This window comes from Acomys minous, assembly GCF_964271855.1.
Source record: "Acomys minous genome assembly, chromosome: 15".
Classification (NCBI taxonomy): Eukaryota; Metazoa; Chordata; class Mammalia; order Rodentia; family Muridae; genus Acomys; species Acomys minous.
This window is the reverse complement of record NC_140497.1, coordinates 30,469,987-30,489,561: the sequence shown is the minus strand read 5'-3', so window position 1 is coordinate 30,489,561 and position 19,575 is coordinate 30,469,987. Positions and strand designations below refer to the sequence as shown.

Here is a 19,575-nt window from a genome sequence, read left to right as displayed (position 1 = left end):
TGACGGGCTGTCATTTAAGCAGAAGAATGATAGTGTCACCCAAGACAGATGTTGGTGCTTGTTGTAGTTTGGTATCACATGTTATATTCATGACATAATTATTAAGAGATGGCGTCTTCCCTTACTGACTTCCTTCTTTGGACAACTGTCTCCAGCTCTTCCACTTTCGGTGGAAGGTAGGATCGTTCTCCTGACTCGGCTGAGACTGGCTGTTGCTTCACAGCCTGCTCCCTCTGGTGAGATGTTAGCTGGGTGTGGCCTTGTCATGCCTAGGCCACTGCTCTACACATTTTGTGGAGTCGAACTCCTGCTGTCACTTGTGTGTTCTTCCAAGGTCAACGAAGAAATGGAAAAGGGAAAAGGAACATGGCTGCTCCTAGGTATGGTGGAGGGGGTTGTTGTAGATATGTGGGAGAGCACAACCAGAGACAGGGACGGCTAGCAGACGCCATAGTGGACATGACCCTGAACCATGTGCCATGTGGGGAGAGAGGGGAGGGTAAAGGAGAAGGGAGAGCAAGGGACTAGGGGCAGCGTCCAGGAGGCCCAAAGGTACAAAAAGAAAAGGTAACTATAATGGTTGTACTACATAGGGAAGAGCAGCCCAGTTTCCAGGTCTGAAGAGTTCAGGGTAGAAGGCGGGGTAAGCCAGCCCGGAGGGCCCTGTAACTATAACCAGTAAGGGCTGAGGTATTATGGGAGAACCTGGCAGCAAGTGTCTGTTCTGATATGTTAGTCACTTCAGCCATTTGTCCTGGGCTTGAAACCTAGCAGAAAGCTTTTAGGTAGACTGATTCTATGACTTGCAACTTATAACTCTTAACTGTATTTGTATTTATATCGTAGACGATGGCAGCTCATACCTAAATAGGTATAAAATTAAGCTGTGTGTGTTCATAAAATAATGAAGGTAGCCTTTATTTGGCTTAAGGAAAGATTATATTTTATAATAATCGCATGTTGATTAGAATTGAATGGTAGGAGTAGACTGTGGGAAGGGTGTGTAGTAAGCACAGGCTAATACAGAAGCCTCCGCTGGGCTTGCAGGTCAGTTGGTGAAACAGCACACAACCGTGTGTTGTCTAACCTGATAGAGATATGCTCAGGGCAGGTTAGCAGCATTGGCGTGCGAGGGATTTCTCAGAGGGCATCTTTGCATTTGTAAGATTAACAAATCTGAGTTGGATCTCTTAAAATTCCTTCTAGGATTAAGAATGTCAGTGGTCATTAATTCAACTATGTGATGATGGCTCAAGTTTTAGAGACATTTTACTAAAAAGACTCCTTTTTAGTTAAATCCTTGTGTATGTTATATGTGTGTATGCATGTTCCTGTGTCTGAGTAGACACACCTGTGCCCCACAGTCTGCACACTGGAGGTCAGAGAGGACCCACTTGAGTGTTAGGGCTTGTTTCCTACTTTGAGACAGGGTCTCTGAACTGGTGTTCACATGTGTGTGACAAGCACTTTACCCATGGAGCTGAGTTACGTCAGCCGAGTAACCATCTTAAAACTGAGGGTTAAAATATAGGTATTACTATTTTCCAGTTCTTTCTTGTTCTGCTGTTGCTTGTAAGACAGGATCACAGTTTGTGGTCAAGGCTGGCTTTGAACACACAATCTTCCTGCCTGCTGCCTGAGTGTCAACATTTCCAGATGCGCATTGCCGTGGCTGATTCACCAGCTCTTGACCTTATAGGTTATTTTGGTGTGTTTTTTCCTTTCTTTTCTTTTTTTAAAAAAATTCAGGATGAACTGCCTATTGTATTTTCATGTCATAATAAGTAAGGAATTTGTTCTGTCCTAACCAAGTTGTGCTCAGAGAAGATATATCCTTCCAGATAATTCTCTTTCAAAAAGGAGCTTGATCGTTGAGCTGGGCTCTGCTAGATCTGCTGCTGGAGGAACCTGAGAACAGCTCCCCCACCCCACCCAACCTAACCCCACCCCCACCCCATCCCACCCCACCCCCACCCCACCCCGGGTCAGAATGCTCTAGTTCCATTCCATTTTGCTTTCTTTGTTTGTTTTTCCTGTCTTAACTCTCTTCTTTGCTGTGATTTAAAAATGTTTCCAAGACAGTAACTTTGTGGCTTCTTAGAATCTGGGGCAAGTTATATTACAATGGTACAAATATGAAGACTTTGCTCATTGTGTCAGGTGAGTCAGGTGATAGAACATGTGACTGGCCCATGGTGGGTGGCATGTAGGTAGAACTCTTACAAGTAGGGGAGGAATGAAATTGGTCCTGAGACCACTGTGCCTTATGTGAGAGTTTGCATGTTTTGAGGCCGGAGGATATCTTTGGGTGTTTTCCCTCAGGCACTCTTTTATTTTATTTCATTTTATTTTTAAACACAAAATGAGCTAGTTCTTACTGGCCTGGAACTCCTCTTCCATTAGCCAAGCTGGTTAGACATTTGCCGGCAGGGGTTCCTCTGTCTCTACCTTCCCAGACCACCCCTCCCCACCCCCCTCTCCTTTAATGTCCTCTAGGGTTTGTGATCTTTGCTCGGGTCACTGAAGTTTGAATATGGAGTAATAAAGATCACAAAGTGGGGAAATATGATCTGCTTTTAATCAGAATTTTATAGATCACATACTTAGTGTCCCCATTATACATTTTACTCAGAACACAGCATGATGACACGGGACTGACATTGAACATTAAGGTGAAAGGTCAGATGAGAGACATCTTCATGAATGTCTTGCGGTTTTACCCTGAAGAGCTGGACCTTGCTTAAACCCAATTAAAAATTTATTTGTAAAACAAAACAAAACAAAAACCCCATTGATTTTTAAATCTTTACATTTTAAAAGCGGGGGAGGGGGTGGGTGGGTGCGGAGTCAGCGAGAGAGGGGCAGAGAATGTGCACCCCTCCTTCTGCACCGTGGCCTGTCACAGGACAGCTCTGTGGAGTCTGTTCTCTCCTTCCATCTTAATATAGCCTCTGAGGCTTGAGCTCGAATTGCAGAGCAAACACCTTTGCCTTCTTACCATCTCCACAATGCAGGACTGAACTCTTTCTGGATGGTTTTTTAAAAAGTTTTCTATTAATTACACAATTCCGTAATTTTGACTTTGTCTGTGACTAGGGGTAAATTCAGTTTAGAACATTTAATTGCCCCCTGAAACATCATTCCACTTAGTCGTCAGCCCCTCTGCCCTTTCTCCACACAAGTCCCCAGTATACTTTGTGTACCTATAATTTTAAGCCTGTTCTGGACATTTTGTATAAGTAGTATTTTAATAGGTAGTCTTTTGTTTGGTTGGTTTTGGGGTTGTTGTTGTTGTTTTTTTTGTTTTTTTTTTTCAGAGACAGGGTTTCTCAGTGTAGCCTTGGCTGCCCAGGATTCCCTTTTAGACTGGCCTTGAACTCACAGAAAACTGCTAGCCTCTGCCTGCCTAAGTGCTGGCATTACAGGCATGGGCTACTATGCCTCCATTTTTCTTTCTTTCTTTCTTTCTTTCCTTCCTTCCTTCCTTCCTTTCTTTCTTTCTTTTCTTTCTTCCTTCTCTCTCTCTCTCTCTCCCTCTCCCAATATCTTCTTTTTGGATATTCGAGACAATATTTCTCTGTGTAGCCCTGGCTGTACTGGAACGCAGTTTGTAGACCAGGTTGGCCTTGAACTCATAGAGATCCACTTGCCTCTGCCACCCAAGTGCTGGAATTAAAGGCATGTACTACCACACCTGGGTCCTTCTTTTCTTTCTTTCTTTTCTTTTTGGTTTGGTTTTGGTTTTGGTTTTTCAATACAGGGTTTCTATGTGTAGCCTTGTCTGTCATAGACTCGCTTTGTAGACCAGGCTGGCCTCAAACACAGAGATACCTCTGTCTCTGGCTTCTGGAGTACTGGGATTACAGGTGTACGCTACTGTTCCCAGCTATTCCCCAAGTCTCTAATGAAACTATTTTTTTTCATCTTTTTTTTTTGTGCTCACTAGTATTCTGATGTATAAATACACATCTGATCAAAATCTTAAAAAAAAAATTTATTTATTTATTTATTACATATACAGTGCTCTGCCTGCATGTACACCTGAAGGCCAGAAGAGGCATCAGACCACATTCAATAGATGGCTGTGAGCCACTATGTGGTTGCTGGGAAGTGAACTCAGGACCTTTGAAAGATCAGTGAGTGTTCTTAACCTTTGAGCCATCTCTCCACCCCATTTGTTTTTTGTGTTTTGTTTTTTAATCTGTTTACCTGTTGCGGGGCATGGCTTCCCCACCTTTACTCTTCAGCTGTTGTAAATAATGCTTCTGTGATGATCATGTGCCTTTGTTTTTATTGTGTCCTGTGCGGGCAGTCTGGGACTTTAGGTGTCTCTTCTCAGGAGGGCAACAGCTGTGGTGGAAAAGTCCTGCTCCCTTGTTCTTTCCTTTAACCCTTTCCTCTTCCTCAGAGACCTTGTCTCCAGACTCAGTCTCCAGTATGTAGTCAAACATAGGGACGAGATTGGCTTTAATGGAGCAGTTTATTTGGAAGTGTTATACAGTTCAGCATATCCTCTTAGAGGGCACTTCAACTCGCTTGTTTGCTTGTTTTGTTTTCAAGACAGGGTTTCTTTGTGGAGTCCTGGCTATTCTGGAATTTAGAGATCTGCCTGCCTCTGCCTCCTGAGTGCTTGGATTAAAGGCATTCAACACCACCAGCTTACTTCAACTCTTAATATCACTATCATGCACATGCCGCGCGCGCGCACACACACACACACACACACACACACACACACTTTGGAATGGCACATGATTAAGATGGGAATGAAGATGGGAAGAGAAATGCAAATTCCTGGAGTCTCTTTAACTCATTTATGGAGCCTGGGCCCGGACTGTCTCCCTGCTAACCATGCAGAGTAGGGGCCCTTCTGACAGTGTGTGTTGCGGGGTGAGGGTAGGGGGGTGACTTAATGAATTATGCTGGACAGTAGACATAAATCAGGACTACCAAGGGAAATGAATGAATGGTTTTACTGTTGACAGTAAGAAGGAAAGACCTAGCACCCCACCTCACCCCACCCCACCTCACTCTACCCCACCCCACCCGGAAGTCTCTGTGAGTCAGGAAGGACCATGTCAGCTGTGATACCAGTAGGAAACTTTATCTGTGTTTCCATATCACCACGCTCCATTCCTTCACACACAAAAAGGAATCTTTGAACGGGAGCAGTCCAATGACATTGTAAATCCCCCCTGTTCATAGTTCTGAGTTGTTAGTGTGAAAAACTAGTGATCTAAATTAAGGGCTGATCTGTAAATGTTTGTAACATTTGTTTGAGTTAAATGTTTCATTTCTTTCCAGGAAACAACAAATCATTTCAACTTCAAAGCAGCTAAGACTACACTCTTGCTACGTGGCTGAAAGCGACAGAGCAAGTCACTCTGATCTGTAAGGGTTTGAAGAGAAAAATAAAATGGCAGAGGTTTAAAGTTAATATTCAGGATGAATGATGATAATTCAGATAGGGCAGAAGATAAATTGTGTTATGGATTTATCAGTGATAAAAACCCAAATACCTCTGAATACAATGAAACACCACCATGTACGCAGTGCCCTTCAGCTAGTCATGGGGATTGGAGCTCTGCCCATCCGGAGGACATGGTAATCGACTATGAAATGCATCCTGCTGTGGACAGCACTGAAAGCATCCTTTTAAGCCATCAGTGTGCTGAAGCACTTGCTTACCCAGAGCCTTCAAATGATTTCATTGGTAAGCCTGAGTCTGCAATGCATAGCGATCCCACCTGCCAGTCGTCTGCTCTAGGGAACACGGAGTCGCTCCCGTCAGACCTGTACAGTAACTTAGCTTCTCTGGAGGCACTCCAGGATGAGATGTTTGAGCCCTCTCTGCCCTGTGTGCACAAGTCTGATGATGACTTCCATTGTGCAGAGTCCCCCTCAGCTCTGGAGCTAAATCAGACATTTGACCTGAAATCGGACCCAGTTAACTGCACCTGTATAGTGCACCATGCTATTGAGCAGGGTCAGCCTTTACATGCTCCTGGAAGTCTGCAGCCAATGAGTGTTAGAGATGGAAAGACATTGTTCGCCTGCTCCACTTGGACATCCCCACATTCCTCTAAGATCCATGTGGCAGGGACTAATTATAACAGTGAGGGCTTTGAAAATCCTCAAGCCACGTCGGCAGAGACCCTGAGCACAACCTACGCAGTGTGTTCTGCCGTGCTGATGCAAACTGACAGTCCAGTCGTTGGAATTCAGTGTCAATGTTCTGTAGGAAATCTCACCAAAGAGTACACAGACGGCACAGAGCAAGAGCTTGTTGGCAAGAAAGAGATACAAGCTGTGACACCAGTTTCTGATGGCATGGAGGTCCCCAATGGCTCTGTATCACAGGAGTTCTATTGTGTATCTGATGAGGAACCAAACAGTGAAACACATTCACCCGGCTCATATGGTCCACAGGAAATGTGCCAAAATCTAGGAGAAACACTGTCCAACTGTCCAGTTGATGATGAATGCCCATCACTGGTGCCAGCTTTTGATAAGAGTAAAACCAGAGTCCTGATCTCTGAGTGTAAAGTCACCGAGACAGAAGACCCACATGTCGCTTCTCAGGACAGCAACTCAGAAAACCAAAGCATTACGGAAGAGCTGGCCCCGAGAAGCGTGCCAGGGCAGAGGGTCTCATCGTATGAAATGGCTTGGCATGAAAACTGTAGAGCCACTAGCCGAGACAATACAGCTTGCATGTCAACACCGGTTCTGCAAGCCCCCAACGTAAGCTTTACGCTCTCGCCTGTTGAAGCGACAGAAAAGTGCAATAATGTGGAGAACGGCCCAAGAGATGCTAAAAGCAGACCAAACTTGAAAGAAGCACCAACAAATACGTCAAAACCTAATCTGGGAAAATCAGCTACCAAAACAAATACCACCATAAGCAGTAAAGTGAGGAAAACGGAAATTATAAGTTATCCAAGACCAAACTTCAAAAATGTTAAAGCCAAAGTTATATCCAGATCAGTGTTACAGCCCAAGGATTCTTCCCCAACAAAGGCCACAGCCAACCCTCAGGCTCCTGGGGGCATCTCACCTTCAGCAGTGCCTTCTAAACCGTTGGTGGTGATGAACAAACCTCCGAAGTCTGACTTGAAAGCAGACAAAAAAGCAGAAATCCTAATTAGCAAGACACATAAGCAACAGTTTAACAAACTCATTACCAGCCAGGATGTGCATGTTACAACTCATTCTAAAACCGCTTCGCTCAGGGTTCCAAGAACAACATCTGCCGCGAAATCTAATCAGGAGGACGTTGAGAAGACAGGCTCTCCTCGCGCAGCGAGTGAGCCTCCTGGGTCTGTAGCTGCCTTTTTCCAGAAGATCAAAGGCATTCTCCCGGTTAAGATGAAAAGTTCAGAGTGTTTGGAAGTAACCTATGTTTCCCACATCGATCAGATTAGCCCTGAAAAGGGTGAAAAGGACAGTGGGACTCTGGTGGAAAAGCAAGCCATGAATGAGACTTTTGAATCCAAGTCTCTGTTTATGGTAAGTAAAAGCTGCTGTCTGCTTCTAGGAGTGGTGGGAAAAACAAAACAAAATGAGTGTATTATCAATTACTAAGTAACACCTTTTAACTGCTAATAATATCCACTGAATTCTATTTGTAATTTGTATTCAGTTGTTCCTTGTCCTTGAGTGAAAAATATAACAAACTTGCAGTTTCAGTATTTTCTTGAACATGGGTGTTTCTTTTGATAGTCTTGTAAAAGAATAAGTTTACTTTAATATGTCTAGATAATTGAAGTGAAATAGCTGACACAATCAGGTTATATATTTTACTTTTTTGAAAAAACAAAAGGGGCTTTTAACCACTCAAACATACTGCACCGCATTTATGAAATGGCTAAGGAGTGCAGGTAAACATATCAACATATCAACTCTGGAAGCAGAGTCTCTTCTCACAGATTTGCGAGTCTACTTCTGACCAGCTCTGTGACATGGGTCGGGTAACTTTGCCATGGCCAGAAGGGAAAGGATTTGTGCGGTGGGCGGGTGAGGTCACCAATAGCCGATGTGCATTGGTTTCTAATGCAGGAGAGAAACACAAATCTATACACAGTAAATAAAGCAGCATGTCTTCAACAGTACCTGTCAAATCCTGGGGGAGACTAGATAGAGTCACTTAAAAATCGAAGCATTATGTGCAGTTCAAAGGTTATTTTTCTTTAAACATGCACATGTTTTTTTTTGTTGTTGTTGTTTGACAATAATATGATTTAAAAAACTAGTTCTCAAAGCATTTGCCATGCTGCTCTTGGGACTGTGTATGTGTCCTCAGCTCTATTTTTGGCAGTGGAGACTGGGTGTATTTTCAGCCCTACACAGACCGCCCTTGAAACGCTTGTCCTTTAGACCTGGAGTGGATGTGAGTGCAGAGGCGGAAGACAGACGTAACACAGGCTGCCTGTCTTCTGGGGACCCTTGTGTAGGAAGGATCAGCCACAGCCTGGTCAAGCACATGAAGTGGTGTTGTGTTGGGCTGCACAGCAGGTCACGCATGGATCTTCTCAATAAGAAACTCTGGACATAGCTGGACCAGCTTACAGGTGTTCTGGCTTTATCAATAACTATTGGCAAGGATGGAGTACCACTGGGATTTCTAAACAATAAACTTGTATATTGTTTCAGGACACGGATCTTTCAAGTTGTTTTTATGCTTGACTGATAAAACTCTGATCACTCAGAACTCTTAATATTTTACCAAAAAATTTTACAATAAACTTTTTTTTTTTTGGTTTAGAGAGACCGGGTTTCTCTCTAGCTCTGCATGACCTGGACTCATTTTATAGATGAGGCTTGGTTCTGCCTCCCTGAGTGCTGGGATCACAGGCATGCCCTCACTGCGCCCAGCACAATAGACTCTTAATTGTAATCAGTAGCCTTAGTTAGGTGTTTATAGATGTACATAGAACCAAGATATTTTTTCATTAATTTATGGAGATTTTGTTGGTGCTGTGAGACCAGGTATCAACACGTAGCCAGTGTGGCTTTGAATTTAGCACACCGTAGCCTGGGCTCTGAGGCCCTCTTGCTTAGCACCCTTAATTATGCACCACTACACCTAGCTTTATGAGATGTGTCCTGGCTGCTAAACTCCAAGTACCAGAAAACTAGCATAAAGTTTCTTGAACGTTGGTCTTGAATATAAATCGCTTGTGTCATTCTGAAACTGGAGAGTTTTGGTTTCGTTTCATTTCCTTATATTTCCAACTTGGTAGCTATGGCTCCATGATGTATTGAGGTGAGGCCGTGGGAGCATAAGATGAGACAGATTCCTGCAGTTTGCACCTTAGCAATGTTGCGGCGAGAGCTCAGAATTAGATAGGAAGATCTAGATCAGCTAGAATATTGAACTATGCTTCTGTGACTGTGGCTTAGATCCAGCACTATCCTCCAAGTTTTCTAATTCAACTCACACATTTTTTTTATAGCCTTAGGAAAGGAGGGTGATGAAGAGGACAAATCAACCATTATAGCCACAGGCTGTGGCTTATTATAGAATGCTAAACATGTGAACTCACATTGCATTTTTTGTTAGTTACTTGAGTAGTACATAAGAGCTCTACCTGCCATAGAAAGATGGTGTGTGTGTGTTTCTGTTGGTCTTAGTCCTCAGTTAATTAATTCAAGGTGGCCTCCCTACCTTATTATTGTGTGGTGGTTCCAGTTTACCTGAAATTTTAGATAGATTTTTATTTGGGAGAAGTGATTTGATTTGGACTGGTATAAAAGGCTTTTAAAAGTAGTTGCCCATTGCAGAGGGTACGTGTTCAAGATACCATGTTAGATAAAGGGAGGGGCTAAGTACAGGAAAGATGGCTCAGGTGCATTCCTTATAGGCTGTCATTTAATTGTCCCAGCAGCACTCGGGTTGTGTACATTGTTTTTTTTGTTTGTTTGTTTGGTTGGTTGGTTTTATTTTTCCAGCAACAGCAGGACAATTACTATCCGCATATTAATGCTCCAGAGGGTTTATCTGAAACTCACGCAGCGGTTGGATATTCGAGCTCAGGTATCATGTCTCATAGACTTAAGAAAATTTCAGATTGTGAGCTCTGAAGGTAGAATAAATGATTCGTGGATGACTCACTCCATAACTTGAAGGGAAGTTTGGCTTTCACTAGTAGAAGATTCCGTATTACCATCCAGTGTCAACGAGACCCGAGGCCGCTCTCTTGGAACGCTAGCTATTGGATTAGTATTGACCTCACTTTACATGTATCTATTAGAAACAATCATCTCTGATTAAACCAAGGAGGGCCACGGTAGGGAATGTACAAGCCCCGAGCTTAACAGCATGACTTTTGCATAATAGTAAAATGTGTGGCTGCATCGTTCACTGCAAAGTGACCTCTTTAAGCGGTTCGGTTTCTTTCTATGTACGTGGAGAAGGAAATTGTAGTGTATAGTGTTAGAATTTGTACTTGGAGAACAATTCCGGATCCTGGGGTTTTTGTTTGTTTATTTGTTTTTAAATCTTTACAATGGAAACACTTGCTGGAAATCTGTGTGTACCACATGATAGAACTTGCTAGGGTGTATTTTTAAAAAAAGGAAAGAAAAAGACAGCTTTGGTCCAGATGTTTTGTCTGGTGCAGTGAGAATGTCAGAGAATAAGCCACTGGGGCATGCTAAGTACTGAGTTAGGAGTGTGAACGGGTTGCTGTGCTACAGGAGAGGAGAGTGGGTGGTAGCAATTGGCGAGATTATTGAGGGACGTTTGGGGTGAAAATGCCATTTTCTCACTTGTCCTAACTTACAGGACATGTGTTCTGGGCAAGTATCTATGCCAAGGATAAAGATGGAGAAACATAGGGACGTATTCTGATGCAGGGGATGCCAGATAAATGTAGAGGTCGTGTTGGGAGTGCAAGGAAGACCATGACATCAGCTGCTGCATCTTAAAGGGTTTGATGTGAGTTGAATTTGGGCTGGAGAGATGGCTCAGTGGTTAAGAGCCCTGGCTACTCTTTCAGAGGTCCTGAGTTCAATTCCCAGCAACCACACATTGGCTCGCACCAATCTATAATGAGATCTGATGCCCTCTTCTGGCATGTAGGTGTACATGCAGATAGAGCATTCATAATATAACATAAGATAAATAATATAACAATTAAAAGAAAGAGTTGGATTTGAGGAAGGTGGTCTTAGTAGAGGTGAAGCAGCAGCAGCAGCAGCAGCTGGTAAGCCCTGGCCACGAGGACACGATTTCAGCACTCCCTTTGAGCAGTGAGGCTGGCTTCTATAGGAAAGCAGGTAGAAAGGCAGGCTTAGGAGGTAAGAAAGGAAGCAAGACTCAAAGATTTTGCTGTTTAAGATGGGTAGGTAGCTGGGGATGTTAGTACGAGATGAGCCGTAAGTCATGAGATAGGTAAAGCGGGGTTTAATTTTTGAAAGTGTTGTCATGTTATTCCTTAAAATGAGATATGGCAGGCAATCTCACTGGGTTATTAAACAGATTTAATTTAGCTGGTACACGGGTTTAGAACTTAGAATGGAGAACCGCCACAGACCTCTCTCTCCCTCTCCTGCAGCTAGGCTGGAAGGAATCCAAGTCAGCATTAGCAGAGATACCCACACATCCATGCTTGTTGCTCCAATATTTGCAGTAGCCAGATAGGGAACAAGCCCAGATGCCTGTCAGCAGATGAGCGAATTAAAGTGGAGGTACAGACGCACAATGACATTTGACACATCTGGAAAAGAGAATGCAGTCATGGCATGAGCAGGAGAATTGATGGAACTGGAAATAGTGCTGAGTTTAATAAGTCAAATTCAGAAACACATGTCTTTCATACACAGAATTAGTCCGTCTTCTGCCTATTTTTGTGTATACATGTGTGTGTATATATATATATAAATACGTGTGCATGTTTGTGAACAACTCGAAAATAAGGGACTTTGACAGAGAACAAGAGGTCAAAAAAAAAAAAAAAAAAAAAAAGAAAGAAAGAAAAGAAAAAGAAAAAAGAAAAAGAAAAATCATGCCACCAGTTATAGTGGCACACACCTTTAGTCCCAGTACTCAGGAAGACAGAGGCAGGTAGATCACTGAGTTGGAGACCAGCCTGGTCTACAAAGCAAGTTCAAGGCAAGCAAGGCTACAGAGAGAAACCATGTCTCAAAAAAAAGGGGGGGGGGCAGAAATCAGAAAACAAAGGGGAGTAATAGAGAAGACAAAAAAATCAAAAAATCACATGTTTTGTCTCATGTGCTATTTAGTGTATATATATATATATGTATATATATACATATACATATATACACACATATATACACATGTGCGTGTATATATATGTGTGTGTGTGTGTTTGTGTGTAAGAATACACACATGCACACATGTGACATGAATGTACAAGGTGAATTTTAGGGTAGAAGGAAAAAGGGCTGGGGAAAGATGGATAAGGGGTAGTGAGGAGATAAATATAAATATAGCTATATATGTGTGAAACTGCCATATTTTATACGACACACAACTGTCATCATTCTGTAAGCTAGCTAAAAATCAACAGTTTAGAATGATGTTTTATATAGTATAAGGGCTCTGTGTTAGTGAATGCCAACAACAATAGGATCACTGTTTTTTACTGAGTAGAAAGTTCTCAGTGGGGAGCTGCAGACAAATTAAATACAGGGACAGCTGAAGGGGCGAGTGTTGGCTCGGAAGTGTGGATGTTAAGTGCATCAGTTGTAGTTGAAACAGCAAACAAGTGATGGTAAGGGAAGAAAACAAGACCAGGTTGAAGCCCTGGTTAAGACCAGCCTCGAAATGCATAAAAAAAAAACAGGACCCAGAGAAGGAATAACCACACAGCTAGAGGCAGCACTAGCTGATCGCCTGCTCCCCCAGAGGACTGACTGACCAGCTTTGCGGAAGTCAACTCCGGAACTGGAGATTAGTTCTACTAATGTGCCTGCAGATAGATCAGGACAAATTGAAGTCAGCTGCGAGGAGTCTTAATTGTTCGCAGTAAAAACTGTAATTAAATACTCTGGCACAGCCCCCCCCCCCCCCGAGACAGAGGGGGGCTTCTCTCGCACAGAGCGAGCACCACAGGGATGGTGTTGGAGGAAAATGTGATGAAGCTAAAAGTCTTAACTGGTTTCTTCACAGGGTTCTGCACCCAAAACATCCACGGCCCCCGGAAGGAGCAGTTCCAAGCTAGACTCCTGCAGCCTGAGGAAAACACCAGGTCTGAAAGCCAAAGTGGGCCCTGCTGTTTCCTGCCTGAGGAGGAAGAATGACAGCAGAGCCCTAGGCTCCGACAGGGCCCTGTCGCCTCAGAGGATCAGGCGTGTGTCCAGCTCTGGTAAGAACAAAGTAACTGCTATCGTACTCCTTATGAATTATTTGCATGTTAAATTAGGCTTGGCAGAAAGCAGAAAGCCCATCTGGTTTTAGAGCTAATGCGTTATGTCACTAAGGCAGCGAGCTCTTTGTGGTCCCACAGCCTGCTGGGGTGGGGGAGATCAGAGGAGAGAGAACACACCCTTACCTTTGAGCCGTGCAAAGCTTCTTTGCGGGGAGTGGCTGATGTGCATAAACTTTCGGGCTGTTCCAAAGCATGTGTATGTCGCTGTGCAATTGGCTAGCTGTTGCAAACACCACAGCAATATTGCTTGGTGGACACACTTGGGAAGAAGGAACCTCAATTAAAGAATCACTTTCACCGGATTGGCTTGAGGGCATGCATGTCTGTGGAGCCTTTTCTTGGTTGCTAAGTGATGGAGGAGGGGACCAGTCCACTGTGGGCAGTACCGTACTAAGGCAGGTGGCCCTGGTCTGGAGAAGAGAGGTAGGTGACCAGGAACCTGGGAGCCAACCTGTAAGCAGCATTCCTCTCTGGTCGCTGCTTCAGTTCCTGCCTCCGGGTTCCTGTCTTGAATTCCCTCAGTTATGGACTGTGACCTGGAAGTTTAAGAGGAAATAACATCCTTCATCCTCAAGTTGTTTTTAGTTGTTGTTGTTGTTGTTTTATCATAGCTACAGGAAGCAAACAGGAACATGTGAGTTATTTTATTGTTTCTTTTTAACAAACTGAATGTGGTGGTACAGCCGAATAATCCTAGTACTTGGAAGGCTGAGGCAAGAGGATTGTAAGGTCAAGCCCTGCCTGGGATATGGAGATACGTATCTCAAGACTGTGTCTCAAAAAGTATTTGGGGGCGTTTAAGATGACTCAGGGTGCTGACTGCCAAGCCTAATGACCCGAATTTGATCTGAGGGTCCCACAGAGCAGAGAGAGAGAAACTATCTCCCACGACTTGTCTTCTGACCTACACACACACTGGCATGAGTGTTCTCTCTTTCACATACACACATGAGTAAGTACATATAACAAAACTTTAACAAATGGCTGCATTCTTAATATACATTACACGCCCCCATTACATGAGAAGAGATTTTTTTTTCTTTGAATTTTACTGAAAGACAATTTAGGGATAGGACAGCAACTAAAAAGTTAAAACTTTTCTAATGTGAACTTTCAATTACCTTGGCTTGGATTTTAGAAATTTTAGTTTTAAAGTCGAATCAGGCTGAAATTTGATAGCCCCAAGAATGGCTGTTAAGGGCCTCACTCAGTCTGGCAGATGTGCACATTGCTCTGTGTTATGAGCCGGAACAGCAAGTGCGAAATTCATCTGTGTTTTCATAGACTAGGATGAAAGCCTGCTTAGTCACCACAGTGGACTGAGAGCAAGCCATAGGAAACACCCCTTATTTCTGCAGGTACACCCTGCACGTCAGATAGGTCCCTAATAAAAATAGTGACTACTATTAAACGTTTAAAAAAAAACATTAACTAAAAATGATGTGTCCCCACATGTGAGAATGTTTTAGAGAGCCTACAAAACCAGATGGATCCTGAAGGACCTCTTGGCTGCACTACAACTTAATATTTCTAGGTTTGTTTTGTAGAGTTCCATCTATCTCACAGCTTCTGGTATGAGAAACCTGCTGCCATGTCTGAACATGTGCTATTTAGCTTCAGTGTTATTGCCAAAGTCATGAGGGTGGAGGTACAGATCCCAGACGATGTGGAAGAAGAGAGATTTGTACCCGTTTCTATCCCTAGGGGAGCTGAATGGACAGAGAAGTGTGTCCCCATCAAGTGTTCCTCTTTTGGGAGGGAAATAGAAGAGACTCTAAAATGTGTGGAGTAGCAGTGGTCCTTAGGAAGTCAACCAGGAAGTAGATCCAAGTTCTGGCTCTTGTTGCTGCTGTTTGGTGGGGCTCTTGGCTGTAGCCTGGGCTGGAGAACTCCCTTCCTGCTTTGACGTTTGGAGCATCTGGAACTTGGTGCCACGTGGTGCTGTGACACCTTGGCCTGTACTTAGGGGGCCCTGTGTTCTGGTTTCAGTCTACCACCACTGAGTTGCCAGGCCTGGCAAGCATCTCCCCTCCATTGGCATGGACACTTGTCAAGGGTAACGGTTTCAGAATCCTAGACAGCCACGGCTTTTGCAGTCTTGTTTTTCCAGGGAGAAACATGAGGAATAGGGGCCACTGAGCAACATGATGTTTGCATACTTAAGCACACATGGTTTTTAGAAGTTAGGTCCCTGCCCCAGGATTTTTCTTTTTCTAGATAGGGTTTCTATGTGTAGCCTTGCCTCCCTGAGTGCTAGGATGACAGGTGTGTGCCTCTGAGCCAGGCCAGATGGAATTTTTTTATGGAGCTGATCAGTCCTTGTATCTTAAGAGAAATGTGGATCTGTTAGTCTGAAGATTTATTTATTTTTATTTTATGTGGGTGCTGGGAGTAGAACCCAGGTGAGCTTGGTAACTTACTATGTGTGTGTGTATGTATGTGTTTGAGACAAGGTTTCACTGTTTCTCTGGTTAATCTGGAATTTGCTGTATATCTCAGGCTGTCCCTGAACCTTCCGCAGTCCTCCTGCCTCTGCCTTCTGAGTGTTTGGGGTACAGGCAAGTGCCACCTTGCCCATTTACTGGGCAGTTTTCTACATATGAATAAAAGAAAATAGAATGTAACTACATCTACTATGGGTTGAATTTAGGTTTCATTTTTGTATGGTTAGTAGACTTCTGTGGACTGAATGTTTCCATTTAAACGAGGAGGCCTTACTTAACCTTGGAGCTAGGGCCCATGAGGAAGTCACACAGTTAAGTGAAGTCATAAAGATGAGACCCTAATCCAAACCGACTCACAGAAAGAGGAGGAAGACCAGAGCTGCGTCTTAGGCAGCCTCGTGAGATGTGGGAGAAAGGGGCCATCTTGACACTAGGAAGAGCCTCTTGCAATTGAATTGAGATCTTGGTTTTGGACACCCCAGCCTCTCAAAATAAGAGAAAAATCAATTCCTGTTGCTTAGACCATCCAGTCTGTGGGCTTTGTTCTAGCTAGCTGAGGTAAAACAGAAAACAAACCTAGTTGTATGGTGTTAACGTTTAAAAATTAGCAACTGGGACTTGTTTGGAAAGTCTCCATAAATTGGGAGGTGCTTGTTGTGGGGGACAGGAAATGTAATACTGCTGAGTCGAAGGTAGGAACAGGCACCCCAGGAGCAAGAACAGTGTGCCTTTGGATCACTGAGAGCCTCTGCCCTTTGCTGCACAATGCAGTGTTTGTGTGTTAGCAAACTGAAACCAGATGGATGCCTCTGTCGCCTCCCACACTTAACTGTTGGAAAGGTAAGTGTCAGCAGCCTTCCAACTGCTGTGGAGTTTTCAATAAATCCTTTCAGAAAACCAAGCAGAAAGTCAGACCAGAGTCAAAATAGCATTAAGGGGGGAAAAAAACCCTTTAGACTGAGTATGTGACAGAATGCAGTCAAGCTGTTGGGGTGCCTCCATTTCACTCGTCAAACATGGACATTTATATGTGATGCAAGAATGAATACAAATACAAAGCCAAACCTGAGTGCTTTTGCTTCTTTGGAGGTTTTATTGTTGATGGTGGTGATACAGATTGAACCAGGAGCGCCAACCGGGCCTTGAGCAAGCTAGGCAAGTGCTCCACCACTGGACCAGATCCCCAGCTTGGTTTTGTTTTGCTAATGAACTCAATTAAATATGATTAGATAATGATGGAAATTTTCCTAACTATTTTTATAACGCTGATGATATCAGCTCAATTAAATGCATGCCAATTTCTAGGCTCTAAGTCACTCATTTCACCTCTGCGTTTACTTAACCCTTGCGATGATTTTTTTTCTGAGACTTATTTCCAACTAGGAAACTGACATGGGGAGGTAAATGACCTACGGAGGTTTTGCACTTGGGACTCAAAGCAGGCAGTGAGTCCAAGCTCTTTGCCAGATTTTATCCCCCTAAAGCACCACTGGACCATCAGTTTTGAACAACAACAAAACTGTTTTGTTCCCAACTAAATGTTTGAGAGACTGTGGGATCTTTAGGCCCTGGACTTAAGGTGGTCTTCTCAGTTCTCTACAAAGCAAGAATATTGAAAACTGATGCCACGGAGTGAGTGCTCAGCCAGGAAGAGGAAGCCCTTGGTGCTTGCTCAGTTCTGACATTTACGGAGACTGACTTACCACTCCATTTCAGCTTGGACTGATTTGGACTGCTAAGAGTGTGTTTCTCTAGGTAGTGGAAACTGTCCCCTCAGAGACGAAGTGGGCAGGGTGACAGAAGCAAGGCAGGGCACCCTCTCTGCCCTGGCACCTTTATCTGAGCTGGGAAGCCTGATCTACCCTCTTGCCCTAACCCAAGAGCCACCCAGAGTGCTGTGAAGGGGTGAGCAAGTCCTTGAAGTGAAGCAGGGTGGCCTTTAATTTTATTCTAGAGAAAAGGACATTTGGAGAGAGTAAACCGTCACTTTATTCGGCTTATTGTAGGTTAACAATTCCCTTTTGAAACAGTAGTACATCCAGAGCTTGTAAGGACTTGTCTGTTGTTATGCCTTTATCTTCTCATTCAGTTATATGGCTTCTTGGTTTGTACAAACTTCAAAAATCTTTAAAATTGTGTAGTGTTTTCTAAGTTTGAGGGAGGTAGTAAAAGTAGAAATATTCTTATTTATGTCAGTTATTAAAAACTAGAAATTATCTCTCTGTTACTGTAAAGTCTTTCAGGAGTCACCAAGACATTCCTAACGACAGCACACGTCACATCAGAGTGTCTTGTACATTGACTGCAGTAGTAGTAGTGGTGGTGGTGGTGACAGACTTGGGAGTGTTACAGTGTGGCAGGGACTACCCTCAGTTTTCTTGTGTGTATAATCTCACAACCGGTGAGGGGACAACCAATGATTGTCCCGGGCTCCACGTGAGGCATCTGAGAGTTTGCAAGCTCAAGTAACTACTAAAGTTACCCAGCTGATAATGAATGGAGAGTGAGAATGTCCCTCTGCCTACAAAGTTTGTTGTTAGGCCTTGTCCTTACACGTGCTCATTAGCAGGCGTGAGTGTGCTAAAGGGCTTATAATCTGACAGTGACCCAGTGAGTGCTTATTTGTGCTGGCACCTGTGCTTAGTGTTAGGGATAAAGAGGCACAAAAGAAAACAAATTCCCAAACCCAGGTGGAGTGGAAGAGCCCTATAACTCTAATGCTCAGGGGCAACTGGTTGGAGAATTACTAGTTCTATGCCCGCTTGGGCTATCCTGTGAGGCCCAGTCCCAAGTCCCACCCCCTCTACACGCACACAAACGCACAAAAGAGACAGGCAACTCCTGCCCTGGTGGTACTTAAGCTTGACTAAGTGAGCGAAGTGTTTCATACATCACAGAGTGAGTGATAAGTGCCTAGGAGAAAAAGCAGAGCAGAGCTAGGTTGTAAATTGGATGGTCAAAAATGACCTCACTGGGCCAACTGAACAGTTGGAGACTGAGGAGGAAGTCATGCCGGTGTCTGGAAAATGGACTTTGTAGGCAGAGTGGACTGCAGTGCCGAGAACCCGAGATGCTTGTGTGGGGGTCCTAGGTACATTGACCACCATTTGTATAGAGGGCTGGAGAAAGGATGGAGAAGCTGACACTGGAGCAAGTAGAGCTTGCAGGCACATGGAAAGCATGCATCTTTCTTCCACCCCAACACTGTCACTGTGTCATTGTGACACATTTTCTTCAATTCTCAATAGTAATTCTAGAGAAGATTGCTTAGTGGGGGACTCATGAAATGTCATCCGTGCAGTTTTCTAGCCACGGAGAGCACGTTCTGTGCATTGGGCCATCCACTGGGTTCTGAAACTATAAATGTCATTAGGCCAGTATCCTTTAAGAACTGGGGGTGGGGAGTGGAGAGGGGTATCCAAGCAGAGCATTCTCAGCTGAATGTCCAGCCACCTAGACTGTACTATGCTGTGTGGGTGATTTTCTTACATGCCTGTCTCCTGCCAAACAGACATCCATAGGACAGAGTCTAGGGATGAGTTATTTTTATATTTCCCAGTGCTCAGCACTGTGTACCTGTTATATAACAGGCATTTAAAGCACCCTTTAGCTGCACTTGATCGGGGACTTAGACAAAGCTCTGAGCATCTACAGGGAGGAAGCCAGCTCAGCCTATGGGAAGACTGGAGGAGCACTGGGGCATCTGAGCTAATCTTTGTGCATGTCCATGGGAG

At 43.9% G+C, this 19,575-nt stretch overlaps 1 protein-coding gene across 1 annotated transcript in view; it reads left to right on the top strand.

Annotated features, from left to right (window-relative positions):
• MTUS1 (microtubule associated scaffold protein 1) overlaps positions 1-19,575 on the top strand; it is a 149,696-nt gene that overhangs the window by 51,080 nt on the left and 79,041 nt on the right. Inside the window, 2 exon segments of the mRNA XM_084759662.1 lie at positions 5,305-7,509; positions 13,139-13,334. Coding sequence (XP_084615788.1) covers positions 5,446-7,509; positions 13,139-13,334 — 2,260 coding nt within the window. The 5' untranslated portion in view covers positions 5,305-5,445.